This window comes from Amborella trichopoda, chromosome 6 (genome assembly GCF_054954075.1).
Source record: "Amborella trichopoda isolate Santa Cruz 75 chromosome 6, AtrichopodaSantaCruz75HAP2 v2.0, whole genome shotgun sequence".
Lineage (NCBI taxonomy): Eukaryota > Viridiplantae > Streptophyta > Magnoliopsida > Amborellales > Amborellaceae > Amborella > Amborella trichopoda.
Genome location: NC_142341.1, coordinates 6433316 through 6449401, shown reverse-complemented (window position 1 = coordinate 6449401; position 16086 = coordinate 6433316). Strand labels below are relative to the sequence as shown.

At 36.1% G+C, this 16086-nt stretch overlaps 2 protein-coding genes across 2 annotated transcripts; one reads left to right on the top strand and one right to left on the bottom strand.

The window, feature by feature from the left end:
- Nucleotides 1-1077: 1077 nt before the first annotated feature.
- On the top strand, nt 1078-9226 carry LOC18434342 (trihelix transcription factor ASR3). Its single transcript, XM_006844414.4, has 2 exons — nt 1078-2603; nt 8506-9226. Exons 1-2 carry the CDS (start codon nt 1730-1732, stop codon nt 8793-8795), a joined length of 1164 nt encoding a protein of 387 aa, XP_006844477.1. The 5' UTR covers nt 1078-1729; the 3' UTR covers nt 8796-9226.
- A 232-nt stretch (nt 9227-9458) lies between these two features.
- LOC18434343 (uncharacterized) lies at nt 9459-13712 on the bottom strand. Its single transcript, XM_006844415.4, has 2 exons — nt 13298-13712; nt 9459-10688 (listed from the first exon to the last, which is right to left on the bottom strand). The coding sequence occupies exons 1-2, from the start codon at nt 13664-13666 to the stop codon at nt 9774-9776; spliced, it is 1284 nt and encodes a 427-aa protein (XP_006844478.1). The 5' UTR covers nt 13667-13712; the 3' UTR covers nt 9459-9773.
- Between the last annotated feature and the right edge of the window lie 2374 nt (nt 13713-16086).

Sequence of the window (16086 nt, the reverse complement as noted above, 5' to 3'; positions counted from 1 at the left end):
GACGCAAATTATGGGATTAAGTGAAGATGATGGTTTAATTAGAGTCGGCTATACGAATTTTTTTTATTAAGGGTCATATTTTTAATAAAGCTATAAGTCTTTTTATATTTTTTTTATTGCTTTCAACCATGTTTTTTTAACTATATTTTTTGCTCTTTTCAAACCTTCGCTATTTTTAGCCTTCTAATTAAATTAACTCGCATATCTTAACAAGTACTATATTAGGTTTACGCTGCACGTAGCCGGCTCACTTAAGTCTACTCTTTGTCATTTATAACTTATTAGTGTCATACCTAAATTTTTTCGAATATATTCTTTTCGAATTCTATATTCTTTTCGAATTCTATCTCTTTGTGTCTTATCACTCATTAATCTCGGCATCCTCATCCGCTACACTAATTCTATTTGTTTATTTTTTTTAACCACCCAACATTTCACCTTATAGAGTAAAGCTCGTTTCACAACTTTTTCGTAGAACTTGCCATTCAGCTTCATTGGCATGTGACGATCGCATAAAATTCTGGTTGCTCATCTTTACTTCTCGTATCCAGCTTTGATTCTATGTGTGACATCTTCCTCAATCTCTTCATTATCCTAGTTATCAATCCAAGATACCAAAGCTGCGCTCTTTTTAACGTTTCTTGACTGTGGTTCTTAACTACTTTCTAGTCTCTACTCATATTATTATTAAATTTGTATTCCATATATTATATCTTAGCCCGTTTAATTTTAAAACCTTCAAATTCTAAAGCATCCCTCAAAGTTCTAACTTTATGTTGATGTCGTTTTGGGTTTCATCGATCAAAACAATATAATTTTCATACAACATGCACCATGGTACCTCATCTTATAGGCACTTAAACTGTAATTAAGATAAGGAGATATAGACTCAATGTTGATCCCTGATGTATGCTGATTGTTACTGAAACCTCACCCATCTATTCACTAGTTGTTCGTACACTAATTAGTGCCCCATTGTAAGTATGATAGTACTTAAGGGTTTAGGGAGCCCCTAGCCCAAGTCCTCATGGGGCTGACAAAGACCGGACTAGGCCAAAAAGGCCCTAGTCTAAGCCCAATCCTTCTAGGATAGAGTCAAGCGAGGCCAAACTCGCTTTAATCCCAAGCTGAGGTTTGATCGGTTGTCATTGTAGAGAAATAAAGATGCCATTTAGTGGGGAAGAGAGAGAAAGGGTCTTAGTGAGAGAGATGATAATTACGGAGACTCAAAACCTTTTTATGTAAAAATGGATGATAAAGAGAAGGAGACTTTGATTTAAATGAGAGGTACCCATTGGAATGCCGCAAGTGGTGGGGACGTAGGGTTAACCCCATCAAAGCCCTTACCCTAAAATAGCCACAAGGGTGAAGAGAGAAAGAGGTAGAGAGAGAAAGGTAAAGAGAGGGAGAGGGAGTCCCAAGATTTCAAGTAGAATTGGACAGCCCCTATCATATGGCCCCCGCCCCAAAGAATCAATCAAAGATATAAAGGACACATCCCACAAACCTAATCACATTAAAAAACACCTCAATTACCAAACCCCTAAACACATAAACATCCCCCCTTCTCCCCTTCCCCCTCTTTTCTCTCTCTCCTCTCTCTCTCTCTCTACCCCCCTCTCTCTCTCCTTCAAGGGCACAGTGCCCCTCCAACCCCTCACCACCTGCCGCCGTTATCTTCCCTGACGGCACCCTGACGGCGTCGGCCCCACACTAGCGGCGTTACCACATGTCAAGCTCGACCCCCTTAGAGCGCTTGACCCTGGGCCCTCCGAGTAACGTCCAGAGTAACGGCCCGCCACCGTTACCGTTAGGGTTAGGGCACGGAGACGGCAGCGAGAGCCCCGAGAACAAGCCGCCCCGCCTCCCTCGATGGACCAGGCAGGAAATCCTGGTCCTTATACAAGGGAAGCGAGTTGCCGAGTCTCGGGTCAGTAAGAAGCGAGGTCGATTCGACCCGTCCGATTCGGGAGATGGCTCGGCCCCTGAGCCGAAATGGGCCGCGATTTCGGCTTACTGCAAGCGCCATGGCGTCGATCGAGGTCCGGTTCAATGTCGAAAGCGATGGAGCAATTTGGCTGGCGATTATAAGAAGATTAAGGAGTGGGACTCGGCTAACCCAGAACCCGAATCGTTCTGGTCAATGCGGAACGACTCGAGGAGAGAGAGGAAGCTCCCTGGTTTCTTTGATAGAGAGGTTTTCGACGTTCTGGAGGGGCGGAGCCCTTCTTCTAAGCCCATTTCTAGGGTTTCAGAAGAGGTTTCCAGGGTTTCAGAGGCCAGGGTTTCTGAGATCAAGGCGGAGGTCGAGAATGGGGGTTTTGATGGAGGCAGGGGTGCCAGGGTTTCGGAGAAAGGGAGGAGTCCTAGGATTTTGGGGCGTGGAGAAGGGGGCTTTGCAGGAGGGAGATCAAATTCTAGGGTTTTGGAGCGGAGTAAGGGTGCAGAGGTTATATTCGATAGTGGGAGACCTGGAAATAGTGATGAGGGTTTGTTCTCAGATTTTGAACAGTCAGGGCGTGAAGAAGGAGAGGAAGAGAAGGATATGGGGGCTATGCCTGAAAGCCCTTCTACACCAGCTCCACCTCCTCCTATAATTGCTGGTAATTATTCTTGTTATTTCTTGATTGCTTTTTTAGTAATTTTTTTTCTTTTCTCTATTTTTCGAAATAATAATTTGATTGTTTCTTGAAATTGAATTCTTTTTTTTCGATGGAGTCGTTAGGCTATCTATAAATCGAATTCTTCAGTTTTCAATTGGACTGCTTGGTTATTTAATGGTTTGGTTACTGAACTAACATTAATTCTTTGTTTTTGATGGGATGATTTTGTTGCTTATGAAAGTTGGATTATTGTCTTTACAATGAAATGATTAGTTGCTTATCAAAGTCGAATTCATGATTTAGTTACTCCTAAAAGTTGAATTCTTTGGTTTTTCGAAGAGGATGGTTACTTGGAAGGAGACTACTGTATTTTTATTTGTTTATCCATCTAGGGTTTGGTTGTTGTTTAGCTGAGGTCTATTGAATTGGACTTAGTGTAGTGTTTTATGTTGTATTTGTTACTGATAAAAGAAGAGGATGAGGATTGTGCATATCTGGTTAATTATGGGGTCTGTGTACTAGTTCTTCAAGTAGAGATATTAAAATGGATTTAAGAATGGGTCTCCTTTGCTTTTATTCACTTGGTTTTTGGGTGATATTGGATGGTGAATGGGATAGTTTTTCTTTACAATGGGTGATGAATTGCTTTTTTGCTTTAGCTAATTATGGAAGCTGTTTAGTGGTTTTAGGTTGAGGAGCTGTAATTGGATTAAACTACGGATATCTGGGCTTCTCTCTTTATTTTGTGGATTTGGGTGATTAAAGATGGTGAACTGGGTCGGGATGGTTTATTCAGCAAATAGAGATGGTTTCAAGCAGAGAACAAAACTCATTTTGAGTCAAAAAACTTGATCAAGTAGGCAAGTTTTATAAATTGAAAACTTGGAAAATGGTTTTTTTTTTCATTGTGTATAATTTTTTTTGTTGATTTGACAATGACAAGGTTCCTTCTGATGTGGTGCCATTATGGCATTCTTAGGTGATGAGCTGGGTTGGATTTCCATCATGTGTTTTTTACATAATTCTTCATAAAATTTTTGAAGAACTCTTTGAATTTTTCTTAGTTACCTGTTTGACTCAATGAATCAATTCTTTTTTTGGCCACCATGTTCACTGATTGATTTCGAGTTTCAAGTATATAATCCTGAGTTAGACTAGCGTAGCAATTTGATTTTAGCACTCTTCTTCTTTCATCAATGGATTTATCTACCCTTCTCTAGTTCTCTTTGTTTTTGGTTGGTTGGATATAATAGAATTGACCGAGTCTAATCTCTGAATTGGCCAATTCTGTAGCTGACTAGGGCTTGAGACCCTGGCGAGTTTGAAACCAAGTCCTTGGTTTCTTAATCACTGCCAAATTGCAGTTACTTTTTTCTTGATTGGCAGTTCAAAAGTCTTTGAATTTGGTTGAAATTGCATTTTCTTTCAAACATGGGTTCATATTTACACTCTCCTGAGTGACGAAAAATACTAATGGGACAGAGTTTTTATATATTTTCTAGTTCTCTAGGACAATAAAAAAAATATCTCTTTTCAAAATGGAAATTTGTATCCTAATTCTAGGTCAGAGCTTAAAACTTCTTTCTTTAAAAAATAGAAATGGATTTTGTCTAGTGTTTTTTGTTTAAATATCTGTTCTTATGAAATGTTGTTTTTTTCTTCTAGTCCTTTGACGATCCTCGAGTTGGCTTGGAACGTTCTCATTTGTTAATTGTGGGGTTTGGGTAATAGTTACAGATTAAAGATGTATTTGAGTGGCATGATGCTTTTCTTTAAATTATGTCTTTTGTGTCTCATTTATTGAGAAAGTGATCTTGGTCTTTGTTGACCTTAAATTGCTAAGTATTATTTGCCTCCAAATATTGACTTTTCTGTCACGCTTCCCAGGCAACTTTTCTTCTTATTCCGTTTTGTTTGGTTATTGGGGATCCTAAATTGGACGGGATTGCAAATAAATAAATAAATAAAATATTGAGTTTACTTTATTTCTCTGGCTAAAAAGATATCTTGAATTGGATTAGAATGGCTTGTGCCATGAATTCAATGGTTTTCTTTATTTCTCTTGCTAAAAAAATATCTTGAATTGGATTAGAATGGATTTTGCCATGATTTCAATGGTTTTCTGAATCTTATCAAGGCAATGATCTTAAGAGTTCCTGGGCTTTGGGCTTGGCTTGATTGGTTAGATGTTGATAATTGCAGTGTCACATCCAAGGTCTGAATCAGAGTTTAATAGCACAGAACTGGATAGGAGCTGGGCCTGAATTGGGCTCGCAGAGTACTAACTCTGACCAGTCAACAAGACTCATAGAATAATCACTGGATTTTGTTTAAATACCTCGATAGACTCGGCTTACCCGAGTTAGTGTGTGTGCGTGTGTGTGTGTGTATTTAATTTTAGGATCATTCAGGAAACGAAATTTCACATAAATAATATTTTCTCACATACTCTTTTTCTGTGGTTCTCAAGTTATTAATATAAATTGGATCTATATGAAGTTTTCTTTTGTACAAAGCATTTTCTGTATTGTTATCAGGTCAAAGCATGGTTACGTAGAAACTTGCTTGGATCTGCATCCTTAGGACTAGGTGTACTGTTCCCCAGAGGTTGGTATAGGCCGATTCCAAATGTATTTATAGCTATGTTGCAATGGGAAGGACACATGTGTCAACATCTAACATGGATACAAGTGTCAAAGATGTCAATCCTAAAGTTGGAATTTAATAAACGGCACATCCATCCATCATTTAAAGGAGGGGGAGGTGGGATTGTAAGAGAGTTTTAGTACTTCCATTGTCACATTTCAACAGAAAGCGTTAACAGAATTTCTAATTTTCTGAAGTGGCAGACATTGCCATCTCCATGACACTTGCCAAAAACCTTGGACATGCATTCCAAGTTACAGAGATTTGTGGGAAGATGGTTGTCCCTCATAGTAGACACATGTTCTATTAGAAGTGTATCCCATTTTGTACAGGCAATGTGTTCCTTGCGTGCTGGTACCTATATATGCGCCAAATACTTAGCTAGATGGATCCAAGATCCTCACCATGTTTTTGAGGTCATCAAGAATACCAAATTGGATGATAAACGGTTTTGTTCTTTAACTGCAGGTTTTGTTCCTGGTGCTTAAGTGATAGTTCTTGAATTGGACTTGAATGGTATTTTCTGTTAGTCTAGGATCCTTTACACACTTTATTGGGTCAAAGGTTATGCTTTCCTTTCCCATTCCTTTTTAGTCAATTAAAGTTCACTAGAATAACGTTTTCTTGTTAGTTGGATTGCTAAAGGATGTTAAATTGGACAGTCTTGTTCTTAGTTTCCAGAATATTGGTCTAAAAGTCTGGAATTGGATTTTCTTGAAAACGAAGTTTCCCTATACAAGTTAGTGGGTTTAACTCTGTATTTCCTTTTTAACATCGATATTAAATTGGACAAGTATTGTGTTTCTCATTAGTCATTAGTTGCATTATTCATCATTGTTCTCTAGTTAACGATGTTAGAGTGAGATCGTAGTTCGACTCGTAGTCAGTTGGCCGCCAGGTCTAGGCGGCATGGTTACTTAGCAGCCCGAACTTTGCAGGCAAGATTTCTCAGAACCCAACTCGGGAGTAACCTAGTTGGGTTGACCTGGGTGAATCATATATTTGACCTGCCACGTTTCGAACTGTGAATTGGATGAATCTGGTGCTTTCAAAATTCTTTTTCTTTATGGCCTGAATATGAACTCAAAGATCTTGGCTTTAGTCTGTGTCCTGGAGGGTGCCAAATTAGACAAAACTAGATTTCTCCTTGATAAATATAAGATTTGTTTGGCAATTATTTAGAAACAATTTTGATATTGGATATTGGCTTTCCTTGAAATATGGTACTTTCAATGCAAGTTAGCTGTGGTTTCTATGCTATTTTCTCTTTGTTTTTTGTGGCATCAAGGATATCGAGTTAGACGTAGATTGTGGTTTTTTGTCATATAGTATAATCCATGCCCACACATCATATGAAGAAGTTGATTGAATGGCTGTTTTTTTCAGGAAATTCTGTGTTTCGTTGGATTGATTTTTCTAAATGGAATAACTACCAATTTTTCTAAATGGAATAACTATCGCACTTGACCATCTACCACTAGCCTTTGAAGGCATATATATTAGTGCTCCTTCTACCACTTGCCACCTTCCAACCTGTATCATGTCTTCATTATCATCAGAAATTCTACGTTTTGTGGTTGTCACTAGTTTTCATATTTTACTGCCTTTTTTGCTTGGGCGCTTTGGGTTGAATTCTTGGAATTCTGAATGAATTTTATGTCAGGCATTTGGTTTTGCATTTAAGAATTCCCTTCAGTTTATTTACTCTATAGTTTGAAATTTTGGATCTTGAGGTTTTGAGTTTTGGAATCTTTTGTTTTCTTAAGCCGAGAAATAGGACGGTGTTTCAGCATTTTGATTTATATTTTCTCATTTTGTTTCTCTTTTCTATGATTACTTTGTTACCTCGTTTTTATGCTTTTTATTTCAGTTATATATTTATTTTTTCATGATACAGACAAATATTTTCAACATATTACATTTTGGATATGATAGGGCTTACAGTGAGATAACTTCTTTTCATTTGGAAACTTGAGGGACATAAGTCTGATTATAAACTTGTGAATAGTTAAGCGTGCTTTTTGTATCCAGGTAATGGCTTAGTTTGATAGGGCTTACAGTGAGATGACTTCCTTCCATTTAGGAAACTTGAGGGACATAGGTCTTGATTATAAACTTGTGAATAGTTAAGAATGGCTAGTTGTTCATTATTATATCTACTTATACATTTGTAGTTGGAATTAAGGTTTTTTCCTTTTGTGTTTATATTGTACTATAAAATTTCTTCAGTGGTTATGCATCAGTCAATATTTGTGGGACACGGTTTCTATGCGGCCAGCCCGCATAATGTAGAAATGCGGGCTTGGCAATAAATATAAATTTTAAATATAATTTGATCCTAATTTTTAGAGAATATATAATCTTTAACATGGAGATTATGAATATGAACCACAATTTTACATCCATCTTTAAGATGGACCACAATTTTACATCCATCTTTAAGATGGACCACAATTTTACATCCATCTTTAAGATGGATGTTTTATACCTCTAGACCGCATATTGTAGAAATGCGGTCCTGCCTGCATGAAAATTTTGTTTCCATATGGGAGCGCTTAGAATTGTGCATAATTATTTTCTTTCTTTTTTTTTCCTATTCATGAATTTCGAGATACTTATCAAGAATCATGAGAACTTGAAGATGTTGGTCAAAGGCCAATGGAAGGGACCATCAGAATTGCTTAGAATTGTGCATAATTATTTTCTTTCTTTTTTTCCTATTCACGGATTTTGAGATGTACTTATCAAGAATCATGAGAACTTGAAGTTGTTGGTCAAAGGCCAATGGGAGGGACCATCAGAATTGGTCCATTTCATATCGTTCAAATACTACGATACTATTTGCCATTGTTATAAGGTTACAATCACACTTGTATTTGCCGTTGTTATAAGGTTACAATCACGCTTGGATTGTGTCACGAACTTTGAGAAATTTGTTTTGAGCTGAGTCTAATCAATTACACACTTACAACCACTCAATTTAAAATCTGACGGGCAAAAGTGATTGTGACATCTTTGTACTAAAACTAAATGGTGTTTTTATATATTTTTCCAAATCTCATCCCGCAAAGTGTAGAGCTTAGCCTTGTGGCTAGCTGATTTAGATGTTTCGGCTTTGTTGGGTCACATAACACATCCATGTGATCATAAGACTTCCATGGTGTTTTGAGGGCGACTTGAGAACCAGTTATTTGGTTTGTGGTTTTGAGAGGGAGAGAGAGATTCCAAAACTGTTCTGATGAGAGCCACTTTGCAGGTATCCCAAGCGAGAAGCAACCGGCTGCTAATCCTGAGAAGGGGTCTTCTTCTCAAGCCGAGCATAAGCGCAGGCGAGTTTCAGGCGAAGAAGAGGGCAGTGATTCTCCTCTAAGGGACCAATTACTCCAACTACTTGAGAGGAATAGCAGAGTCTTAACAGCTCAGCTCGAAGCTCAGAATTTGAACTGTCAGCTTGACCGAAACCAGAGAAAGGATCATGCTGAGAGCTTGGTTGGTGTCCTAAACAAACTTGCAGATGCTCTTGGAAGAATTGCAGACAAATTGTAGGGAGAAAAGAGGCAAACTTCGTACTAGTTGTAGGATAGAGAAAAGCATGAAGAATTCATACAAGTTCTAGAGAAAGGAAGGCATGAAAGTTGGAGAAAGCTATTATTAGAATCAATAACAAAACTGCTAGTTTTCTGCTCTTGCAGAAACAGGAAAGCTTGCATATAAATTCAAACCATCTACTGAAGAAACACACTTAAAACGTTGGATGTCGCAGTGCTCATTGGGCAGCCTGTGTTGGTTTCCTCGTGGGGTTTCTTCGTTGTCATATTTTTGGCCCAATTTTTTTGGGAGCATTGTATAGTTTTACCTTTTTCACTGTTTCTATTTTATTTAAAATTATATAGGCGATCAGCCATGATATTGGTGTATATTCAGGGTATAGACTTATACTTCATAATATGAACTGTTGAAGAAGAATTCGATAGCCATTTCGAATGGGTTTGAGCCAGTGTTCCTATCATTTTCTTCTCCTTAAAGTTGTTCCATCTCTTATATCCTTTCCTGCTCATCCTTTGTTTACTCTGGACCCACACACCAACACACTTCCACACCCACCCTCTCTCCGCTCCCTTTGAGCACCAACCATGCCTAAATCTAAAGAAAGAAGAACCAAGTGCACAATTTTTAACTCGGACCCCCAAAATTTGGAAAGAACAACAATTGCATAATGTCTGAGAACAGATTTATATTATATAAATGTAAAATATTCAGATTTCATCTTTGACACAAATTTGAAAAAGAACCACAACCGCATAATGTCTGGCCTGATTCATATACATGCTCACTATATGTACACAATATTTTACTTCTTTCAGAGCCTTTTAGAAAACCCAAAAACTCCATTCATAACTTCAGCTCAAACCCCAGCAATGAGTAGAAACCCAAATATTCCCACAAAAATTCATAAAGATCCAAGCTAAAAGGAGCAGATTGTGGCAATCCATCCAATCCATAAACACTTAACCTTGAACACGGTCAATCAAGAACAGAGACATCAGAGCTCACCTTAGACCTATACCGGCGTTCTCCTCTTTGCGTCCTCTCTCTCTCTACCTCCATTTCATCCTCCTCCATTGAGCACACCTCACTTTCTCCTGTATCACTAGCTGCAATAGCAACAGGACAAGCAAACCCTCCTTCTGATTCACTCCTTGTATCAGAGCTTTCCTTCATAGCTTTTGCATTACCCATCTTCTTCTTAGGCATGAAAGTCACAGGAACAGGAGATTTCATGGAGTAAGCTTCACAGTTTCCTTCACTGCTTGATAAGTTAACAGTCTCTTGAAAAGCATTGAGGTTTGAGTTTTCATCATCCTGGTTTGACCAGTCTAGAGTGTAGTGAATATATTTTGAGGGGTTGCGGATGTAATCGGGAACTACTCGGGCATCAGTATAATTGGAAGAGCTTGTTTCTCTCACTTCACTTGTTTTTGTCGTTAAAGTTGTTTCTCCTACATCAGTATTTTCATTGGAGGGGCTGAGATCTAGTTTGCAGTTTGGATCGAAACGAACACGTTTTCTTGACTCGGGATTGGCCTGATCTCTCTGCCTCTTCAAGATGGGTTTCACCTCCACTGCTTCTTTAGTATTTTCAGGTTGAGTATCCATGGTCTCAACTGTTTGTTTGGTCTCTTTTTCTGGCTTATGTGTGTCATCCTCCATATCATGGACCCCATCTTTATTTTTTTTGACTCTCTCTCTTGCAGCCTCGTCATCATCTTCTTTAAGCCTCTTTTTTGCGGCAAAGTGATTGGCTTGAGGATGCCTCGTGATGTTACCTTCGTTGTGAGAATTTATATGAGGTTTGGTGTCTGTAACATCTCTCATGTAAAGACGCTCACTTGCATTTTCCCTACCAACTGCAACTCTGTCAAATTCATCTTCTTCATCCTGGAAGAGACAATCTCAAGTTAAATAAGAATAAAGGTCTTGTTTATTGGTGAAGAAAGGCCTCTAAAATGACTTTTAAAAAATTAAAAATTTTCTCAAACGACTAAACAAATAACTGGCATCTATTTCATCCCCCAAATTATGCACAAACTAAAGTTCTATTAAGAACTTCAATTTCACATAATAGTGTACCAAATATCAATCTATGTAAAACGCATTTGTTATCAAATATATAAGAACCGAACTAATAGTAGAAAATGATACAAGCAAAACGTTGCAGACTGAAAGTTTGGTTGACAGTAATTCCTGTTAGAAAGCTGCTTGAAGGTGTACATGTGGATGATGGCCTCAGCGTCATCCATGGTTTCTGTTTTAGTTACACTCATGGCATATCAAAATGGTATTCTATTTTATCTTTTATTTTAAAAAATCATAGTACTTGGTCTCAAGCTTTTCCAAAATTAGATGACGAGTAATATAGTGTGGTAACATATGTGCCACGAATTCTGCAGTTGATGAGCTAATTTTTGATGCCCTGCACATGATAACTTAAATTTAGAAACACATAACTAAATCTAATATTTTGCTCAAAGTTCACTAATAGCGCATTTAATTTTTGGAAGAGGTGGCTTTGGAATCTGCCACTTCCCACTACTGTAGCACTTTCCCATTTGATTATGGAAGTACTACAGGTTTTTTGAGAGCCGCAGTATTCCGCAGCACCCAAAACAATGTTAAAAATAGAAAACAGCGTCTTCCATGGGGAACCATGGAAGAGGCGATTTCCATGCGTTGGGAAGTCGCAAAGCGCAATCAAACACACCATAAATGGTTAGTTTTACAAATGTGGAAGCTCCAGTGTGGTGTTTTGGCTGTTGGTTATTAATGTGATACCCATTTTGCATATGGGGATCAAGAGTGAGAACTTTGAAGTTTGCGCATCTAATAAAAGAATAAGAATGCACAGCAAAAACTTGCTAAATAAAATAAAATAAAGAAACCAAAGCAATTCATTGAGCATACTGCAAAGATTTGTGCACATACTCATCTTCAGCATGACCAAAATTACAAAACAAGAAAAAGAATAAAATGACCAAAATAAAAAAATTTCAGTCTTTTTTTTTTTTGAGGAAATGGTGCCTTAAAAACTTTTCAATCTTCATCTCAATCTTATTCTCCAAATTTCAAAATCCCCAACTAGATTGAAATTTCAAAAAAATTTCAGTAGGAACACGTTTTCCACAAGTTAATTGAAAGAATAGTTTTACGAATGTGGGAGATCACGCCTTTGGCCATTGATTTAGTGGCAAGATACCCAATTTGCAGATGGGAAATAAGTTTGTCCAGCTTCCTTAAAAATTTGAAGGTTCGAACAAAATCTAATAATGGCAATATGAATATGCAGCAACAAATTGACAACAAAGAAAGAAAAATAGAAAGAAATATTCACAACAATATATGCATATATCCATCTTCAACACATCCAAAATCGCAAATTTTCCAATTGCTACGTGAACAGCTTAAGCTACCATCTCAAATTTAATATCCAAACTCTGGAATCCCCATCAAAGTTGAAATTAAGCAACATTTTCAAGCGATAATTCATGGCTACATGATTTGGCAAGTTTTTGAAAATGAGAGATGTCATGGGCAAGCTAAACTGAGAAACCAGCCTACTAACTTGGTGGACCAATTCTTGTTTCCAATGACGAGAAACCAGCCTACTAACTTGGTGGATCGATTCTTGTTTCCAATGGCAAATAATCATGAATTTTGCATGCTTTTTAGATTTTGTTTTTATTTTATTTAATACAAGTGGAAATTTTTGTTGCGGGTTTATTTGAAAGAGGGTATTTACTAAAAAAAAAGTGGAAATTTTTGTTGCGGGTTCATTTGAAAGAGGGTATTTTACTAAAAAAAAAAAGTGGAAATTTTTGTTGCGGGTTCATTTGAAAGAGGGTATTTTACCAAATGGAAATTTTTGTTGCGAGGATGATTTTTTTAGGTTTTTTTGCGGGTTCATTTGAAAATAGAAATTTGAAAATGGAAAATTGGAAGTGGAAATGTGAAAGTGGAAATTTTTGTTGCGGGTTCATTTGAAACCTAAAACTCATCCAAGTTTTTTTTTCAGTGGCCATGACCCAGAACTGCCTGGGCAGGAGGGCGGTCCGTTTAATAGTCAAAATAGCCTGGAATAATTGCAGATAAATTACAATACTATAAATTTCATCATACTCCACTTCTTTTTTTCATATTTTTCATAGAAATTATTTTCAAATTCCCAGAGAACCCTCAGTTTAATAGTCAAAATAGTCTGGAATAATTGCAGATAAATTACAATACCATAAATTTCATCATACTCCACTTTCTTTTCTTTTTTCGTATTTTTTATAGAAATTATTTTCAAATTCCCAGAGAACCCTAAATAGTGCTTCCTAACTCAATCTCAACCTTCTCAGCAAACCGAAAGAAAAGAGCAGGCAATTCAAAATTCATACAGAAATTTTTTTATCAATAAACATATCCCTAAAAAACAATCTTTAAGCTACATCATTAGAAAAAAGAAAAACAGCATAAAAAACAAGTCAAAACATAAATAGAAATCTTACCTCTCGATCAAGAGTGGAATCCCGTCCAATGTCCTTCTGCAATGCCCGATACTCCTCCTCATCACAACCCTTTGATGCCTCTCCCATTTCCTCCTCATCAATAGCTTCAAGATCATCTTCAATCGCATCACGAGAAACCCTAGCTTTTCTATCTATTCTCCGCCTTTCACGGCCTGAGACTTCATCAAAGAAAGAAGAACAAGGAATATTTTCCCTTGCTTCGTCTGGTTCATCCCTGCTCCATTCTCGCTTCTCAACAGCGTCATCGCTCAGAGACCAGGCTTGGGGAGATAATGAAGAGAGAGAAGGCAAGGACTGAAACAGAGAGCCAAAGGCCTTGCTAACCCTAATTTTGAAATCGTCAGCCATTAAAGGAGCTTCCAGATTAAGCGCAGTAAAGGGACTGTAAAGCGATACCGCCTCTCGATATGGGGCGCGTCATATTTATAGGAATTGCGCGGGCCGGGCTCGTGGTCTCGGTATATATCAAAGACACCTAAGGCCTTATCCATTTTTCTGTTATTTTATTTACAAAAATTTATCTAGATGAATAATTTAATTATCTTTTTATCTTTTGATTTATTTTCAAAAGATAAAGTTTATCTAGAGCTGCTCTAAACAATCAAATTAGATGGCATTGTTTTGATCTCAAAAATCCTCAAATTGATCATCTCGGCATCAAGATGCATGGACATGAGAAAAAATGGATTTCAAGTTTTGAAAATAGTGCATCTTGTAACATATTTTTAAACCGTCAATTTTCAAGATTTTCAAGTTTTCGCAGATATACTCGCTCTACATTATTTTTGAAGCTCTAAATTTTATAGTTAGAGATGAAAATATTTTAAGGCTATCACAAAAATATCTATTATTAAACCTATATTTTTTACACAATTTCAAGGTGTTCTAAAATAATGCATTTTACAACACATTATCTAGACCGCCCATTTTCAAGATTTTCATATATTTATAAATCTACTTTTATTTTAACTATTTTTTAAATTTAAAATTTTATAATTAAATATAAAAATAAATTTTCGTATATTTTTAACAAAAAATTTACATTAAATTTACATGCTATGATAAAATTTGTAGGTGCGCCGTAATTGGATTGCTTTAAGTTGCCACCTTATGAAAACCCCACCCGAATATAAATACTTCATCTTTGATAGGGAGATTGCTAACTATGCGAAATTTTCTAATATAAAACCCTAGGGGAGAGCTTTGGCTTAGAAAATTTCGCTTAGTTAGACATTTTTATATATGGTGCCATCCGCATACAAAATATGTACCACTTGTTATTTTCAGTTATCTTTAAATGGATAGGTGAAAGCATTGAACATCCTATCTTTTGATTTGATGGTTTGGTACATATCTTATTTTAATTTTATCTTTTATTTTTGTAGTAATTTTGACATGGAATTAAGGCATGCCATTTCCTAATAAACAAAAAACACCAAAAATATTTATGATAATAACAAATTACCAAAATATGCATGTAACTTGTATGGGTATTTGGTTATTTTTTATCCTAAATTTTATTTCTTATTTTTAAGAGGTGTGCCCTTATAAGAAATAGCCATTGCCCCAAATTTCACGAGATAACATATAAAACAAATAATAATAAAATAGTCTTAGGCATGATATTAGGATTGAAGCTATCCCAAGTGTCTATGTTTTTTATGTGGGTGATTCTAAATATACAGGTTTCTACAACACATCATTATTTTATAAATAAAATATTATAATTTTACTACAATATGTTATTTCATATGTGTTGAAAGAATGTATTAATTAAGGAAAAAGTTTATACTAAGTGTTAGGCCTTAAACAATGAAATTAAAGCGCGCCTTAAAATTTACTAGAAGAGGTTATCTTAATGCTTAAAAGCCTTCAAATTTGATCATCTTGACCTCAAGATGTATGAACAAGATAGAGAATAGATTTCAAGTCTTGAAAATAGTGCATCTTATGACGTATTATCTAGACTGTCAATTTTCAAGATTTTTAAGTGTTCATAGAACTGTTCGATCTACACTATTTTTTAATATTTAAATATTATAATTAAAGATGGAAATAAAGTTTTAGGCAATTATAAAGATTGATGATATTAAAACAAAATATTTCAACACTATTTGAAGGTACGCCTTAATTTAACTGTTTAGGGCGTCAACCTAACACAAACTTGTTTGTTTGTATGTATTATTGCTTAATCTTCTTCTTCTTTGTTTTCTTTTATTTTTTTTATTTTTTTTTATAAACATATATATCCTAGGTTTTGAGGTCTCTATGTTTAGATGCCTCCCAATTGTTTTTCTTCGTAGGGTCCCAATATTTGTACATTTAATTTGAAGGGCCAAAACTTAGTACCCCTTAATTTTTAGAGCAGCGACCTAACCCCAAATTTAGGGGTTTGAAATAAGGTATTGGCTTTCACCTTCATCAGGGTATGGCTATAGAAGATGAACTTCTAAGCCATGTTAAATTTGTTGAGTAATAGTGTTTCAAAAGAAGCAAGGGACTTTGGAATTTATTTGGGAGTTTTTTATAAAGGAAAAATGGTTTGATAGGGCTGCGGCACTACGAGAATAAGTAAATCTTCACCTCATATCTCATCGAAAATTATAGTTCAAGCATTGAAAAACATTACATCGATCATCTCGGGGTGAATATTATGTTTATGAAAAAAAATTACGATTTTAAGCTCTAAAAATAGTACATATTATAAAAAATTATCTAAAACGTCCATTTCACCCTAAATGTAAATGTTCATAGATCCACAAGATCTC